The sequence below is a fragment of the Orussus abietinus genome, unplaced genomic scaffold (genome assembly GCF_000612105.2).
Source record: "Orussus abietinus isolate OABI.00-Male unplaced genomic scaffold, Oabi_2.0 scaffold1, whole genome shotgun sequence".
NCBI classification, from domain to species: domain Eukaryota; kingdom Metazoa; phylum Arthropoda; class Insecta; order Hymenoptera; family Orussidae; genus Orussus; species Orussus abietinus.
Genome location: NW_019396017.1, coordinates 2,491,069 through 2,507,789, shown reverse-complemented (window position 1 = coordinate 2,507,789; position 16,721 = coordinate 2,491,069). Strand labels below are relative to the sequence as shown.

The window sequence follows — 16,721 nt, the reverse complement described above, 5'->3', positions numbered from 1 at the left end:
CCCTCTCTCTCTCTCGCTCTCTCTCTCTCTGCCACTCCGTCTTTCTCTCTCCCGTCATCCAGCCCTGATCCCAGATCCCGAACGCAGTCGAGGAGATCGAAAGAAAACAGCGACCGCCCCTTGCCTCTCGACCAGGGGGTGGGTCGCGAAGCGGAGGACCCTCCAGAGGCGACCAGAGGATCGTGGAAGCGCGGACCGAGGCCGACTCCCTCCGGGGTGTCCTTCCACGATCCTTACCGCGCGGCTCCTGGGACCAAAATGGCGCGCGCCCTGCGCGGAGCGCCGAGTCCTCGCGGGGGACGCGCTCCCTGCCGGGGCTCCCGGCCGACTGCGCCCTCCGGCGGCGGCGAGGCGCTTTTATACTGGCGCGCCTCCCCCCGCCTGCGCGCGCCGCGCGCTCGGCCAATCGCAGGCTCGCTCTTATGGCATCGTATCAAGGATGATCCCGTAATACCTCCTCTATCGGAGACGCGAGACGAGCCTCCATCCCAGGTATAGCGCCACCGTCGTCCACAGGGTTTCTCGCAGAGGCGCCGGCAACAGGAACGAGAAGAAGCTGTCGGCTGCCGATGACGTCGACCCGATGAACGGTAGTCGGGATTTCTCGACCTCGGCACCCTGGAGCAGAAATCAGAAGCCGTTGCGTTACTCATAGTCGAGAGACATCCGGTAAAGAGGCTCCTCAGGAACCCCAGCATCCCCAGGATAATGAAGAGCGTTCCGTGCCGGATCGGCAATATTTCAAGGGGATCGCATTAAATGCCCCGTAAACAGCGGGTGTAGACGTTATTTGCCATTGTTATCAAGAGATGATAAGTGCTCCTACGCTACGTTCGGCTCTTCGCCCCCACCTCGCGGAGTCGCGCGCAAAGGGCGGGTGAAGTAAGGAGAGGTTACGTCCGCTAATTGGAATTGTTCTAATTGGACCGAATTACCGAGCTCGCCCTCGACTCGCGACCCGATCTCGGAGGGACCCTCGATCTTTGCTCTCTTCTTCTCATTGTCTCGACCAACTTTCGCCAGACTTGCCGAGTCTCTTTGGACTTTTTACCTTGAGCCGTGCCAAGGGCTAATCCGCGACTCGAGAGAAGGAAGCGAGAGGGGGATGCGCAATTGCAACTTCGCCCTCGTTGGCGGTGCACTTGGTCACGGTGCACTTAGCCTTCGGTCGGCAGGGTCGGGATTGTTTATCGCGTACCCGTCACGAATTGTTGCGTCTCGCGCTTTTATATATATATATATATTCTATTTTTATTCATGATGTCGATCGCGGCGAGGAATTCCGACCCCGTGACAGGGCGTAGGAAACAGTTTCGCAAGGGAAAGCGCGAATTGGGGGGAGGAAGTGCACCCCTCTCAGGATCGAGTTCACCCCTCGCACTCATCGGGGACATACTTCACCCCGACCACCCCGACGTGTCGCGACAAAACCGCGCAGCGTTCGCATATCCCACGAACGAGCCGCCAACAATCCCCGAGGTCCTTTGTTGTATCGGAGCCGTCTGACCCCATAGCCGACTTCCGATTCCCGTTTCGTCTTAATCCACCGGCTCGATATAATAAACGCGAGGAGGGAGGTCCCCAATCAAGGGAGGAGGCCTTTATGGCCGGCAATAATATCTGCTCGTCGCGTTTCCATTTCACCCCCGTCTCTCCCCACATGCCCCAATGCGCCCTCGCCCCGGCAAACATTCGGTCGGATCCCACAGAGAGCGGCGCGAGAGGAGAGATTATCACCGCTACGGGGAAAAAAGCGTCACATTAAGGGAGAATTATGGGGCGGACGGGTCGGACTCGTGGGAGGCTCTCGTTGTCAATTAACAGTGTATCCTCCACCTTTCTAATATTCTTCCCCTCCCCCATTGTCGCCACGACCCTCGGTTGTCCATCCCTCGGGGGAGGCGATGCGTTAGATCGAGAAAACGGTCACCGAAGCGGTCAATCAAACTCGACTTCGATCCCCTCCTCCCTTTCCCCTCCGTTCCTAACCTCCTCCCAAAATTACTCGTATCCGCGATTAATCTCCGGTTTCTCCTTTCCCCGTCCCGGTACGATTCAATTAAACCGAGGAGTCGATTAAGTACGCGATCGACTGTCGACACGTATGTGTCGCGACTCGCCGCACGCGCGCGCGTCCATGTGCGCGCGTGCGCGATCGCCGCGGGAATGAGACCCGAGCGCGAGGCGCGCGCCCGCATAGCCTCGCGCCGGTTGCGCGCGCAGCTCGGCGACAAGCGGCAGCGAGCGGTGATTGGCCGAGGCCGGCGGTTCCTCTTTCCGGCAGCCCTTCGAGTCTGCGCGCAAGCCAATCCCGGGCAGTCGCCCGCGCGCACTCGGCGAGTGCGCAGGGCTCCTGCGAGGTAAGAGGGGGCCCGATAACGCCCGGAATAATTGGTGGCCGTTTCTTCTCGGTGGCCGCAAGTCCACTTAACTTTCACCTAACGAGGGATGTGGCCGTTTACCGGTTACCTGCGCACTGGCGACTCGCGTGCACGCAAACCCTCGTCCCATCGATCAATTTCGATAGTTTCTCCTGAATTCGCGAGGTAAACGGAATTGCAATTCCTCGAGTCTGTACGCGACGTACCTCCGATAACTCGAGTACCTCTCTCTAATTCTCTCATTATTTCCCCCCCATTTTCGGGGCTCGCAGAGCCAACCTGGAGGGGGACAGGGGAGGGCAGGGTGGAGCTGAAAGAAGGTCGTTTACACCGGACGAGTGGAGGTTCCTCCTCGATTCGAGAGGAGCAGAGAAAAGAAGAGGACCTTGGGGTTTATCAGGGGGGGAGCAGGGGGGGGCGAGCTAATGAGAGGAGTCGAGCTCGACGAACCTCGCCGAGGTAAAAGCTCGAGCCTAAGTCTCCTCCTTCGCTCTCGGCCCTCCTCGGAGGTTAGTCAGCATCCTCGAACGGATCTTCCCGCGATCTAAGATTCCCTCGATTTCACGGGGTCCTTCGCCTCCCCCTCCCTTAATTACGCGTACTTAACGCCATAATTAGACGCCCGGCGATCCGATCGCACTTGGGATCGTGCCTTTAAAGCGGATCAACGGCAGTCGGATAAGGGGAGGGCTTTCCTTCCTTTCCTACGGCTCTCCCAGCAAACAAGGGATGCTGCCTTATTGGTCCAGACTGGGGGATGAGACGCCGTGGCTCGATATATACACCCCGTAGGAACCGACGCGACGGTAAATTAGGAGGGGGCACTCTACCGTAACTTTTTCCCCGATCCGAGTCTCGATTGAAATAAGTGCAAGGGATTACGCTCGAAGGGGTGCGGATACTTAAAGGAGTCCAATTTCCCGAAATAACGCGGATGAGTAAGACCAGGGAGTCACGTTTCGCGATACATATTTGATCACGCCAGCCGAGGCGTTCCTATGAAGTATGACGCGAGAAACTAGTTGGGGAGTACTAGACACGTCTTAGGGCGGATATACCCGGGGGCCGATATTTATTGCACCCCCGAGACCCAGGGGTGATAACTAAATTCGCGTTTATGGCCTCGAGTTCGCGCCCTCTCGGCTTGTCCCACGGCCACCTTCGAGTCCCATCTTCATGACGTACTTCCCCAAGGATGATGGGGGTGAGACCGTCTAGCCGCAGATTCATGGTGGACAACGAGTATAGTCTTGGAGAGTGGTAATATCGAGTGGGCGAGATTCCTCGTTCCGATTATGACCTCGAGTGCGGATAAGAGCTATCCGACGTCACCACGCGGGTTATCTACGACCCCCGTGGGGGAGAATTCCGAGAGATTACCCCCGAGCATCTCCAAGAAACTGACCCCCGGAGGAAACTCGCGAGATCCCTGGAGATCCTTGGAAAGCTCCAGGAGAAAATAGCCAAGAGTCTTTGAGAATCACCCTTGAAGGTTCCTCGAAGCGTCTCTCAAGAGTCTCAAGAAAATCTGCGACCTTCGTTTATTTTGGGAAAAAAAAAAAGAAAAACCAAATCCACGTTTCCAATAAATTCTGATGCTCTTGGAAAGATCTCAAGATTTCCAAGAGAATCTACTTGGAAATAGGAAGAACCGACGGGGTATATGTACTTTGAAAAAATTCCATGAAAATCTACCTTCGCGGAATTTTAGAAAATCGCTAGTCCTCACCTTGGTATGACTGGCGTGGAAGTCGTCGGCGATGTTCCTGAGGTTGGACCCGATGCTGGCCCACTCCCTCTCTATAGCCGTGGGGGGTTGGCCGCAGCAGGCGTTCATCCTCTCCTTCTCCTGGACAGAGCACTCCGAGGTCAGCCTGCGCCTCCGTGGCCGCGGCCTGGGGATCGGGACGGGCACGCTGGCCTCGGGGAACTGGAAGGCCGCGTCCCTCGTCGGACTGCTGGGGGCGGAGGCGGTCACCAGGGGGGTCGGAGTCGGGAGCTGCTCCACGGCGGACAGCACCAGGTCCGGGAGCGGCAGCCGGGACAGGTCCGAGTCGATCAGGACCACCGGGTGCTCCCGGAAACCCGGCATGTCGCCCGACCGCCGAGGCAGCCGGTCTGTGGACAGAACATGGTCGCAACCATTAGACGTCGAGTCGGCATCTCCTACCTCGGTCTCGAAACTCCTGGGGACAAATCCTACGAAACGACCCAAGAAAGCGCAAAGACACAAATTCGGATCCCTAAACGAAATCCCGAAGGCAACTGGTATTAATTAATTTTAGAAAGCGTCCCGGTTGAATTAACGAAATTAAAGAAAAGTCGACCGAAGTGTTTCGGTTAAATCGTCCTTCGGTGAACTTTAGGACATTTTTATTTCAGAACGTGTTCGATGAATGCACCGAATTATTTTTAATATTTGGAGCGATGTGGCTCAATGTTTGGGATGATCGAGCGAGAGTTATTAACCAAAGAATTTAGTTACGGGGAATAATGTGGAGTATTTGGCCGTCCAGGTAATAACCGTATTCCGTGGTTAAGTCCCGAGGAGAAGAGTCTCCGGCGGTTTCAGGGAACCCATCGGAAAATGGCCCTCAAATTACCGGCATGACTAGTCCCGCGGCACCGAATCCCGGGGTAAATAGTTCGGCGAAGCCGGCCTCCCTCGAAAAGGCGGCGAAACGGACACTTCTCACGGAAGGGCCCGAGAAAAAGGGGCCATATTTGTTTTCCCGTAATCGAGGCCGGAGGCTGCGGCCGGTGCGTGTCGGTGGATGATTACGAGGAACGGCGGTAGCTCCTCCGCGAGTGCATCGTTTACAAGCAGCGTTTATCTCGACGATAAAGACCCGTTGTGTGTCACCGTCCATTGGCCGGGGGCCCGAGGTTTTATCCGTGACATAACCCCGCGATAACCGCGTCGATCCGCGAATCGCGCCGGCCGGCCGATTCTACGCGTGCGCAATTGAGGGGCCAAGCCGGGAATTGACCTACTAGCCGTTACTAGAATTATCGCTCATCCTCAAAACGTCCCCGGCGAAAACGCCCTCGCAATTGTCCCCACTTTAACCCCTCGGCTCGACGCCGTCGGCGGGAAATTTCATTTAACGAAATCTTGTAACCGCGCCTAGGGTTCCGCGAATCGCGCGGCTACCGCTCGACGCTCGATTCCTGGAGATCCATTATTTATAACCGCTCCCAGGGGGTTTAATCTCGGACAATAATAACACCGCCGATAGGCCGTTATCGTCATCCCCGGCGTTCTCAGGCACGGATGTAAGCTCGAGTGCACGTCGAATCGCTGGCGAGTTTCCAGGAATCGAACGTTTGTAAAACTCGAAATTAGTTTCGCGCAACGTCCACGCGGCCGCGGGGATTTCCTGGCTTGGAAGAACCACCGACCCGAGATAACTCGATCTAAAAATTGAATAATTGTTCGCGGAGAATACTACATTGTCTCCTGGCATGCAGATACCGAGCTCCGGGGGTAAACTCGCGAGTTGATTGCGGACTTAAGTGACAAATGACAAATCGTTAAAGGCCAGAAATAAGGCGCAGTAATTCGCGCGTGATTCAACGCCGATATGTCGCGAGCGCCAACCACGTGCGAGCGTATCCTAAAGCAGCTGAGTTGCATTAATGGAAAAAAGAAAAAAGAAGAAAAAAAAAAAATAATGCGCAGTTGGCAGAAAGTGCAGGCGATCCTCGAGGTGCCCAGTGATTGCGGTTTAATATCCTACTTAGGAATAAATATTCACCGATAATAAATTCAGTGAAACGGGTAACCGGCGTCTGAGCACCGTTCTCTCGGATTTTAAACCGCGATTATGTGTAGGGGACGTGCAAGACCAATTTCAACCCAACATCTACATACAATGACCTTTTCACTTTCCCTTACGCAAAGCGACAATTTCTCGTAGGTGTACGAGTTTTCCGTCCCACATGTGCCGATTGAAATTCCCGGCCCGATTCCCACATTAATCGTGAAAATCTTTTCGCAATCCCTTAAACTCGAGTAAATCTTCGATTCGAAGCCACGCATAGATAACGAAGACAGGTTCGCTCTGCAGGATCTTTTTGCTTTTTTTTTCTTGTCATTTATACTGGAAGTGGAGGAACCCGATTTCCAAGATGGCCGACGAGACGCCGCGCCCGCTCGTTCGGAAACGTTCGCTTAGCCGCGTGTATCTATCTGTTTGTTAAACGTGCGATATCGCAAGCCACGGTAGACTGCCTGTCTCGTCTCTCTGTGCACGGTTATCTGTCGCACACCAAGATGGCGTTAATACATCCAGATAATTCGCTATCGTGCGTGTCTCCGGATTCCTGGGCGGACTTGCTCCGCGCGCGAGTTCCTCGTCAACGGCGACCTATTTCGATCGTCGTGCCCAGAAAGGCGTATATTAATATCCCCCATAAACCCCGCTCCTAATCATCGGGCGAAAATTTCAAGAACCCTGAAATCATAATTTCTTCCCTTCCCTTGAAAAATCTTAAATTTTCAGATCTCCAATTTTGCGGTTTTCAGTGCGAATTTTAAGAAAAAGTTATCCCGATGGATGTCGATCGATAGCTCATTCGATGACAAGATTCAGGAAGATGTCAATCAGGACCGCGGAGGCGCGTCGATTTTCCAGATTTCGCCGCGACGCGACGACGCGACGACGCGCCGCGCCGACGTGCGTCGATTGTCCCATTGTTCGGCTCACGCGGCGGCATCCTTGACATTTCAGAGAGCGGACTCTCTTTCACTTGTGCAACTTTTGCCCCGTCGTCACCTGCATCGATCAGCGCACCTATCTCGAAATCGCGACGGGGAGGCACGCTGCAGCGAATTCGCAGAATCTGATCAGCAGGATCGAAGCTCTCTCTCTCTCTCTCTCTATCTCCCCAGGGTCCCTTTTCAAGAACCTGCCCGAGTCTCGCAAGATGGTCATTTTTCCAAGCAAAGCTACCGATTACCACACCGACAGCGATCCTTGCATCGGTTTCCTCGTAATTGTCAAGCAAGCTCAAGTAAACTCGCGGCTGAAGCGAGCGGGATTACTCCGGAAAAAAAAAGGAAAAAAAAAACCAAAGGAATATATCATTAAACAGCACGAACAAAAACGTTCATACATCAAGGAACAACAATTTCACTCGAATACCCTGAAATAATAATATCCCGAGGAAACGTTCCGTCGAATTTATTCCAATTTTTTCTTCCTTGTCAAATACCTATTCTTCGAATTACCAAAATATTTCCGTGGCACCGTTCAAAGAAATATTCCTCAGCTTCAAGGTTCCTTTCTCGCTGTAGAAAATCGTTCCAACACGTAGCGTTCTCCACTAGGAATTTTCCGGTCGGCGAAGTCGAGTCCTTTCAGCCCAATTAACGCATCGCGCGCATCCCCCCTCCAGGACGAAGATCCTCGAAGGGATCCCATGGGTCCTCCGAGCCCAACAAACCGTGTCACCACCTCCCGGCAGGCCAGGAATCGGTCTCAAAAAAAGGCCGATATCAGGGGCACCCGCGGCATTCTGTCGGGACATCAAAGGGTTACCAGGCGTCCTATCGAGGACATTTTGAAATCTAAACGAGCGCACCCTGGCGCAGCATCGAGCCCGCCGTTTGATCTCGCCGACGACAATAGTAACGAATCGGTCAGGAAGCGGCGGAGAGGGTTAGTCGTAGACTCCTCTCGAGGTCCCCAAACAGAATCGGGATTCGCCGATCGAAGGACCCAACCCAGTCCTACCGAGGACTCGACGTGTGCACGTACACGGCCGCGAGGAACGTGCAAAAAGGAGCGCGATAAAAGCCCGGGGCGAGCAAAAAGTGCAGCGCGCACGTGGCCAACACCCGCATGCACTTGGAGTTTATGCGCTTTATATACTCGCCGGTTATGCCCTCCTCCTCGTGGGGGGGGGAGGGGGAGGGGGGGAAAGGGGACCGAGAGAGAGGGACATGAGCGCACACGTGACTCACATGGAACACCCTTTGTACATGGGCGTAATGCAACTTGTTACAGTATATGTAACGGAGCGACTCTATAAGCGAGCCGTGCGACGTGCAGACGTCCGAAGGCTGAGCTGCAGCGAGCTGCACAAAGAACCCCTCTCAAGGCCGCGAGAACTGCACGCGAGCGAGTGCACGCTCCTCGATGTGCGCCTCCCCCTCCTGCCCCCTGCGTGTGTGCGTGGACACCCGTCTAAGTAGGTGTGCGCCTTCTCCCGTACGTGTGCGTACGTGCTCCCGGGCGAGTACGCGATATTTCGCGCGTGCACACGCGGGTGCAGTTTGCACGACCCTGGCCCTAAGTGCGCTCGCACATACAAGCACCGCTGCGTGTCTCATGCCTTGGTTTGCTCGTGTAAGCGGGCTGTTTCTTTCTTCTTTTTTTTCTTTATTTCTTTCTCTTTTTTTTTTTATCGCGCCTCTCGGTGTTTTGCCACTTTTCCAGGACAATGCGCGAGTCGCGCCGATGGGGCTCCGCGCGCTGCGCGCTTGACCGCCGACATGGCCGGAAGAGGACTCGACACGCCTCTTGGCTCCCTGTGGGGATTCGCATTTCTTTTTTAGAGGGGTTTGACCCGTTGATGCCGATCTGCGGAGGAAATTGCGCGTGCCGGAGGCGTGGAGTGGAGAGGTCGGGCGTTTTGATAGGTTTCGGTTTGTTTGATAGGTTACACACTTTTTGACTGATTCTCCCAGACTTTGGAGGGTTTTGGACAGATTTTGGAAGATTTTGGCAGATTTTGGCAGATTTTGGCAGATTTTGGCAGATTCAGGAAAATTTTTGCAAGACTTTTAAGAGCGCTTTGGGAAGCGTCTCGAGAGCCGCTCTCGCCGCGCCGCCATATAAGCGCGTCCGCTCGCATTCCGCCCACCGAAATTCGGTGGACAGGTAATAATCATGATTATCGGGCCTCGATCGCTTCCACGAAAGCAATCGACCCCTCCACGTTTTATTGGGGAAACGATTTAAATTGTAAATCGAGCCAGGCCTGGAGAGCTTCCCCGGCCGGTTCGCCGGCCGGATCCGCGCCGTCAAGGAAACGCCTTTTCGTGGATACTTTTTTTTTTTTTTCCTTTTCGATCCTCGATCGCGAGGCAACCATGTCTGGTCGCCAAATACACGGGGAAGTTTAACGGATTCGGAAGTGCATCACTTTCTTCGAATTCATACTTACGGCGCATAAACTCCGGGGCGCAAGAAATCGCTATCGAGCACAGACCGCGGGGACCGTTTCCTACAATAATAGCGAAACAATTTCCCCGGTGTGTACCAGTGAAAGTTGCCCACTTGTTCCCAACTTCTAACTATCCTGCGTAAATCTCTCTCTTCCGCCCCGAAGCCCCACGTCAGACCACGCACTCGCATTAAGCCGAACAGTTTCTTCGGCAACCTCCAATCACATCGATCCAGCCCATAGATTTTCCAATTTCCGCTCGGTGCGCGGCGTATACACCCCTGAAATTTAATAACATTCATCGTTCGACAGTTCCGCCGAACCGTCGAGGAGTATAAAGATCCGAAGTTCGATCACCTGCGGACCCTCCCTACGGACTCAACCTGCAATCAGCATCAACAACTCTCCGCTTTGATTCCCTCCAAAGTTCCCTTACGCCATCTTCCGCGTTCCCCCTTTTTAAGCAAGTTTTTCTCGATAATAATTCAACCATATATATATTCACTTAATAATTCCCACACAAGGTACAATTAAAAAAAAACGAATAAAATGATTTACGCTAAAAAAACCAGGACCTTCAGGGCATTATATCAAAGAATGATTAACTCCCGAACAGCTAAGCCCTTCTTCCGTATGGGCGAAATTCCCGTACCCGTGTACGCAATAGTCGACCTAATGCCCAGTCGACGGGGTAAGAAAGTCTAGTAATTCTCTTTAATTTAGAAGTCTCATTTCCAGGGCACTATCGATGGCTTGTATATATGTTGAACTTATCCTCGAAGAAACCGATCGCCATCCTCCTCGTCTCTATCCGCGTCATCCTCGATGCATCCCGTGCACTCGGTGCATGTCTTTCGCTCGTTCGCACGCGAGTCCCCGCGAGAGGGATGCGAGATTTACGAGCAAGCCCATTCGCGCGCGATGTCGGAGGATCAGTTCCCAGAAGGTTGGCAGCGACCAGCTCTCGTATTCGAGAGCAAGGGGAGTCAAAAAAGAATGAGAAAATCGGCGATTTCCGCGAAGGGCGCGTTTTAGGAGCTCCTCTGCGCACGCGCAATCGCGGCCCGGTTGAACACCGATCGGGATGGTTGATAGAGAATACAACGGCGAGGGTCGTGGAGAGATTAAATCGGCCGAATTTCATGCCCGATGGAGACGCCACGCGATAAAACGAACTTAAGCGGCCGTGAAGTGGCGGTGAGTTGCGCCAAAGTGCAGTAAAAGAGTGCACGCTCGCGCAACCGGAGGATGGCAATTCTTGGGGGCAACCGAGGTTGGAAATGGTTGAAAAATGGTCGAGGAGGGAGATAAACCCGGTCGAATTTCATGGCCGGAGGAGCCGCTCAACTTGTAAACTTGTAAACGTGTAAACGCGTACACGCGTAAACGCATAAAAGCCACACCCCCGACGGGAGTGGAGGACAAGCAGGCGTGAACCGCTCGCGAGAAATGCCACGCGAATAAGAACCCGGCGAGTGTGAACTCTTGAACCTCGTCGAAGCGAGGAGAAAGTCGGAATATGCCGTTCGCTAATGTAAATACTAGTTGACGGGGAAGAGGCATGGCAAGGAGAATCGAATCTCGTGAAAACCCTGAAGGGAATTTGATGGCGTCAAGCAGAGACAGTACTGTCCTGCATTTAGGAAAAATAGTGTTAAATTAATTATAAGTAACCTTACGAATTGTCAAGTTAACTTTTTTTTCTGGTGGTTGTATGTCATACCTTTTCAGGCATCGGCGCCTATTTCATAGCTCATAGCGGTGACGCTTGATGCTATTTATTTTATTTTTTTTTTTTTCCGGTGTGCGCACCGGTTAATTTACATTACACGAGGCGAGCAAAGTCGGATAGGGTCGAGCGAGAGATAAAATCGGCTGAATTTCATGGCTGCTGGAGACGCGTGCCACCGTGGGCGAGCGTAAACGCACCGACGTTACGCACGGCGGAAATAATGTGTACCGAGCGGAAAGCGTCGATTCGTGGCGTGAAAGAATTAGAAAAAAAGAAAAAACAAAAGAGGAGAATCGCGCGTTTACCGAGTTCATTACCTGCGACCGAGCGAGGCGCCTTGGCCATAATTCGGAAAAATGTTTCATATCCTCAAAATGAGCCTGACAAAATTTTGCACCCAATAAATGATCATTCCCATCGCGCGAAATTCTTCTTCAAATGATATCAACTTACAATTGCCCATAGAAATGAATTAGAACGCGACAAGCCGAAAATGCGAGCCACAGAGGTGAATTTAATCCAGGAATCGAGGGGCTCCCCTTGCCGGGAAAATTCCTGGAAACAAAAGGATCCCAAGAGCAAGCCGCGAGTTAAATATTAACGTCTAGCGGGCATTACTCCTCGTGGCATGATTCTCCCCCCCCCTTCTGTGTATTCTTTGTATTCATAAAGTACTTTGGTAACGTGCGTGCACGACCGCTTTACACGGTTCGAAATAATCGACGGGGGGAGCGCATCGATTCGCGACGAATTACCGTCGTAGGAAGTTGAAACCCCGACTGGTATCGGTTAGTTCCTATGAGTGGGATCTGCGGAATCGCCGGGAATCCGCGATGACAAATTCCCTCAATACTTCATGCGCATCTATAGCGGTTCCATTATCCACGTTCCGCGTGTCTATAATCTCCTACGATCGATGGTCGCTCCTCCGCCCTAGGGCGGCCAGCATAGCCGCCTCCGCGTTTTCAAGACGAAGGAATCATGGAATCGGCGGAGGCCAAAAAAGACATCGACCGGGGATTTAATCGATCGATTAGATCGGCCAAATAGGGACTAAAGGCACGAGCCGAAGAGCCTGCTTGGAAAATCCGAGCCGAGTCAGCAATCGCAGAAGATTTACGCCTCGAGGATTAGGCAAGACTTCTCTTCCCGTCGAGCGTGAAAATGGCGAAATCGGTCCTCAAGGGCGACGCGTCGATATGAAAATCCATCATATCGAAGGAACGGAGGAGCCTCGAGGAAACGCCAAGAGGAGAAAAACGGCCGTCCATCGTCGCCGCACACAAGAGCCGTTCAATCGTAACCGCCCGCGGCCGACGTTTGCGCAAAATACACGAGTTTTCAACAAATGTTACGAGGCTCGGGGCTGCGCGCAGCTGTTTCTATAAATATCTACCCCCGATCTGATGCAACAGCCCGAGTGCACGGCTCCCTGCAATTCCGAATCCTCCTGAATCCCGCGAGAGTGGCTACTGACCCGATGGACAATATCCCCAGATGGTTCCTCCTTATAAAGCAACATTAAAAAAAAATAGAAAAAAAAAATACCATCAAATAAACCTCATTTCCCTGATGATCTCCAAGGCGATCGTAGAAGCATTCCGCGAATCTTACACTAGTCCCTAAAAAATCCCGACCAACCAGGTGCAAACGCCCCATTAATCGCATTGCCTGCCCCGTGAGTTGCAGTTGACCCCCGATACCCCGGAACACCCTCGCGAGTAACAAATTACACCGTGCCAAGCGTTATTACGACGGCGAACGCGGGGGATTTCGACACCTCTCGAGAGTATATAGAGAACAGCGTATCCCGCAGTAAAAAAATAAAATCAAGAAAAAAAATCGGTAGCCGGGCGTTAACCCTCGTTAACGGGCCCGTTACATGCATAAAGCGCGGTGCATACATCACCCAACGGCCCATATATCCCCGTTGCATAACTCCGGGGTAAGTAGTGCGCGACCATTTTCTCGATCCTTTCCTTTTCGGCCCGTCCGAGGGAAATTGGATGCAAATCGCGGCTCCGTGGCCAGGAAGCGCGAAGGGACTCGTAAAGCCCGAGGAGATCTCGCCATCCACCTCGGGAGCGGCACCCTGGATGCACCGATGCAGCTGCAACGGTCAACAGCCGGGCGGCCGTCTCTCTCCTGCACCGTACCTCTCTTCCTCCCGTCCCGGAGGAAACTCGTCGCGACCATATTCCCGGGCCATCCTCGAGGTTTCGATTCGCCGTATAGCGCGCCCGTTGACTCCGGTTTTATAGTGCGTTTTACTGCACCGCTGACCAGTGGTCATCTCGCGAAAGGAGGCTCGACCGGCTAGGGTCACGGCCGGACATCGTCTGCCGCGCTCTCGCCTCTACACCCACACTGCGTCTATTGTGTGCCCCCTCGCGCGTTTCGCTCTCGTAAAACCGCAACTCGGGTATAGATTACTCTACCGGGATTGCATTTTAACCTCCTCCGGGTTTTCCTTCCCGATTTTCCTTTCGTCGAGCCCTCGGCGCGAGGGACCGTCGAGCACGTGCGCAACTCTGACACCTCGAACAAAGAGACGGTACTCGAAGTGGACGAACTCTGGATTTTCAATTATGGATCTTGCATTTTGAATTTTCGTATTTTCCATTTTTCACTTCCTCGTGGAGAGATCACGTTAACTTGGTAAAACGGAGGAAACTGACTTCCGAGGTAATCGCCGACAATTCGATTTTCATCGAGAAATCACCTCGGCTGGACCAGGTGACATTTTTTGGGGCTGACTCAGAAGACATCGACCACTGTCACCATTCCGACGATCCCTCCCGGTCACTGACCCTACACGTCAGTGATTCCCGAAATCCTGACGAAATCTCAGAATCCATTTGATTTTACTTCCGAGCGATTCGAGAGTTTCCGAATTTTAAGTAAAAGAAGAATAAAGAAAAAAGTCACGAGTCCTGACGTCGAGGACCGCGCGTCAGATTTAGGGGAAGTCCTCTATGGGTGGTTTAACCGTGAGAAAATCAAATTCTCGTGTCGTCTTGAATTATCCCGAATTTTTTAGAACGGGGAGAAATTCTCCGCAAGTGTCATCCGAGGTGTCCGCATAGAACGACGTCACCGGTTGCGACAAATCTCAATTATTCGTGCCGATGACGAGCTCCGCTGTTATTTCACTTACTGATTCCTAATCGATTCGTGGGTCGCTATTTGTGCATTATCGGCAGAGTCGCGATAAGTGAGCGGTATCGGCCGACTGACAGCCAGAGGAGACCGCAGATTAAACCTCCTGGCCGATACAAACCCGTTAAGATATCGTCACCGTTTGACGTACACATACATCGAAACGTCCGAGAACACCCTCGACTCGTTATCGGGTCTCGTGACACGAAACTGACGCAATCACTCGGTCGCGTTTACGCGTGAAGTGTACCGCTCGACACGCTCCATCGACGGAAACCAATCTCCCATGTAAAGTGCACCACTGACATTCGAATTCGTCCCCAAGCCGCGCTGCGATCCATCCAACAAATCCCGAGAAATCATCTCAAAGGCGTAAAAAAAAGTAAATAATCCACCCCCGCAATTAGCGGCACGATCTTCCCGGCGGCAATTATTACCATGGAAATTTCATCGGCAGATTTATTTTAGAGAGATACAGATAGTAAGAGAGCCTTTCCGCGGAGAGTCGATCAGCCTCACTTTGAAGATGCTCCCGGTCCCGATCCGGTTGGTCGGAAGGATCTCGAAAGGGTTTTTCTTCCATCCCAGGACCCGACCTGACCCGACGTTCCCAAAACGCAGAAAGTCACTTTCATTCCTCGAGTGCCTTTCGAATGGCACAAAGGAGGAGGAGAGCCAGGGTCGTCAACCGGGGATCTTGGATGTCGGTAGGTCGGTACTCACGGTTTCGTGAAGGGTGTTGAGCGTTCCTGATGCGAAGGACCTGTTGCAGCGCGGCGTACAGGTCGAGCATGAGTTGCTCCAGCTGTTGGCCCTGAGCCTCGGCCTCGTCCTCGGACGGCAGGGCGAAGGGAATCGCCATATCTCGGGCGAAAAGTCTGCTCGAAGGGGAGCCAATGTTATCTTCAGCTCGGTCCGTGCAACACCTCGGCTACGCTACTTGCGCGGCTGCGTCCGTGGGGCCTCCACTCTGCGCGCGGCAGCGCACGTGGTCGCTGACAACGGCCCCCTTGGGCAGTCGTGGAACCTCGGTTGGAGTTGGGAAGTGAAAAACGTGGCGTTTCGACGGAATGCAGATCGACCAGTAGCCGCGGACCCGCGGCGATTCTGAGGCGGATCGGCCGCTAGCGGTGCGCGGCACCACGCGGGGTCCGGTGGTGGAAGGTAAAGGGCGGCTCGAGTGGTCGGCGTCGCCGTCGGTGGGCGCCCAGGGGGCGCGGCGGGGCAGCGCCCCGCGCTCAGACTCGCCGCCTGGAGCGCCGATAGGGTGGATCTTCGAACGGATCTATGTCCATAGGTGCCGGGCGGCGGACCGTCGCGGCGGACGGTCGGTGGTCGTCTGCCGCGACGCGGCGAGGCGTCGGCCGGTCGCGGCCGGTCGCCCAGTGGTCCCGAAGCCGCACCGCGAGCGCACTCACGAGGAATAAGTCCGGTCCGCGGTCCCTGCGCCGTCGAGCCCGGTCGAGGGCATGCGAGCGCGATCGTCCAGCAGCACCACCACCACCACCACCACTAGAGCAGGGTCGAATGTGAACACAGGTCGGAGCGGAGACTGTCAACGCGCGTCAGGGCGAGCAATCGAGCGAGGCACGCGAGATCTCGACTGAGCTTGGCAAACGGACTGACACGTTCGTACTCCTCGAGGTCTGGCGTGGTAATGATTCTATGCTTTTGCCTGACGTTCGCCTGCCTCGCGGTCGCTCGACCGCTGCTCCCCCCACCAGGCGGCCGGAGTCACGTGGTGGGGGCATGCGTGCGCACGACGCCGCGGAGTGGGGGCCGGCCGCCGGAGTGGGGACGATGTATGCCGAACGGAGCGGCGTTCACGGGGTGGTAATCCTGCCGGATCCCCGCGCTCGCCCGCCGTGGACGTTCACCCACTGAACCTCTGAGAGCGAGACGCCGCGCGGCCCTCCCCGAGCTACCGAGAGAGACGGCCGATACACGCGCGCCGTGCACCGGCGAAGGCGCGTACGACACGGACCAACGTGTTCACCACCCACCATCGACACTGGACAGAGCTCCGAGAGTTTAACTGCGTACTTTAGGCCTGATACACTTCAGCCGAGCGCGCCAGTTCTAGCCTGGAAAAATCACGAGCTGCAGCTGCCACCAGATAGCGAACGGGGAATGATGAATTACCGGCACTTTGACGATTGTTTTAAAGACCCATGGAAGTGTATCGAAATGCAATAAAATTGTGCGGAAGTCTTTGCGGTCCTTGTCTCTTCTCCTGGTGTATCGGAATGATCGAGGAATTATGGCACCGTTGTTGG

At 54.0% G+C, this 16,721-nt stretch overlaps 1 protein-coding gene across 1 annotated transcript; it reads right to left on the bottom strand.

Annotated features, from left to right (window-relative positions):
* Window positions 1-401: 401 nt before the first annotated feature.
* On the bottom strand, window positions 402-16,072 carry LOC105697922. Its single transcript, XM_012421659.1, has 3 exons — window positions 15,169-16,072; window positions 4,111-4,499; window positions 402-618 (listed from the first exon to the last, which is right to left on the bottom strand). The coding sequence occupies exons 1-3, from the start codon at window positions 15,305-15,307 to the stop codon at window positions 460-462; spliced, it is 687 nt and encodes a 228-aa protein (XP_012277082.1). The 5' UTR covers window positions 15,308-16,072; the 3' UTR covers window positions 402-459.
* Window positions 16,073-16,721: the final 649 nt, after the last annotated feature.

Coding starts and splice junctions, on each gene's coding strand:
- LOC105697922 (XM_012421659.1), bottom strand. CDS start 15,307: ATGGCGATTCCCTTCGCCCTGCCGTCCGAGGACGAGGCCGAGGCTCAG. Junction 4,500..15,168: donor TCAACACCCTTCACGAAACC/GTGAGTACCGAC, acceptor TTCTGTCCACAG/ACCGGCTGCCTCGGCGGTCG. Junction 619..4,110: donor TCCACGCCAGTCATACCAAG/GTGAGGACTAGC, acceptor TTTCTGCTCCAG/GGTGCCGAGGTCGAGAAATC.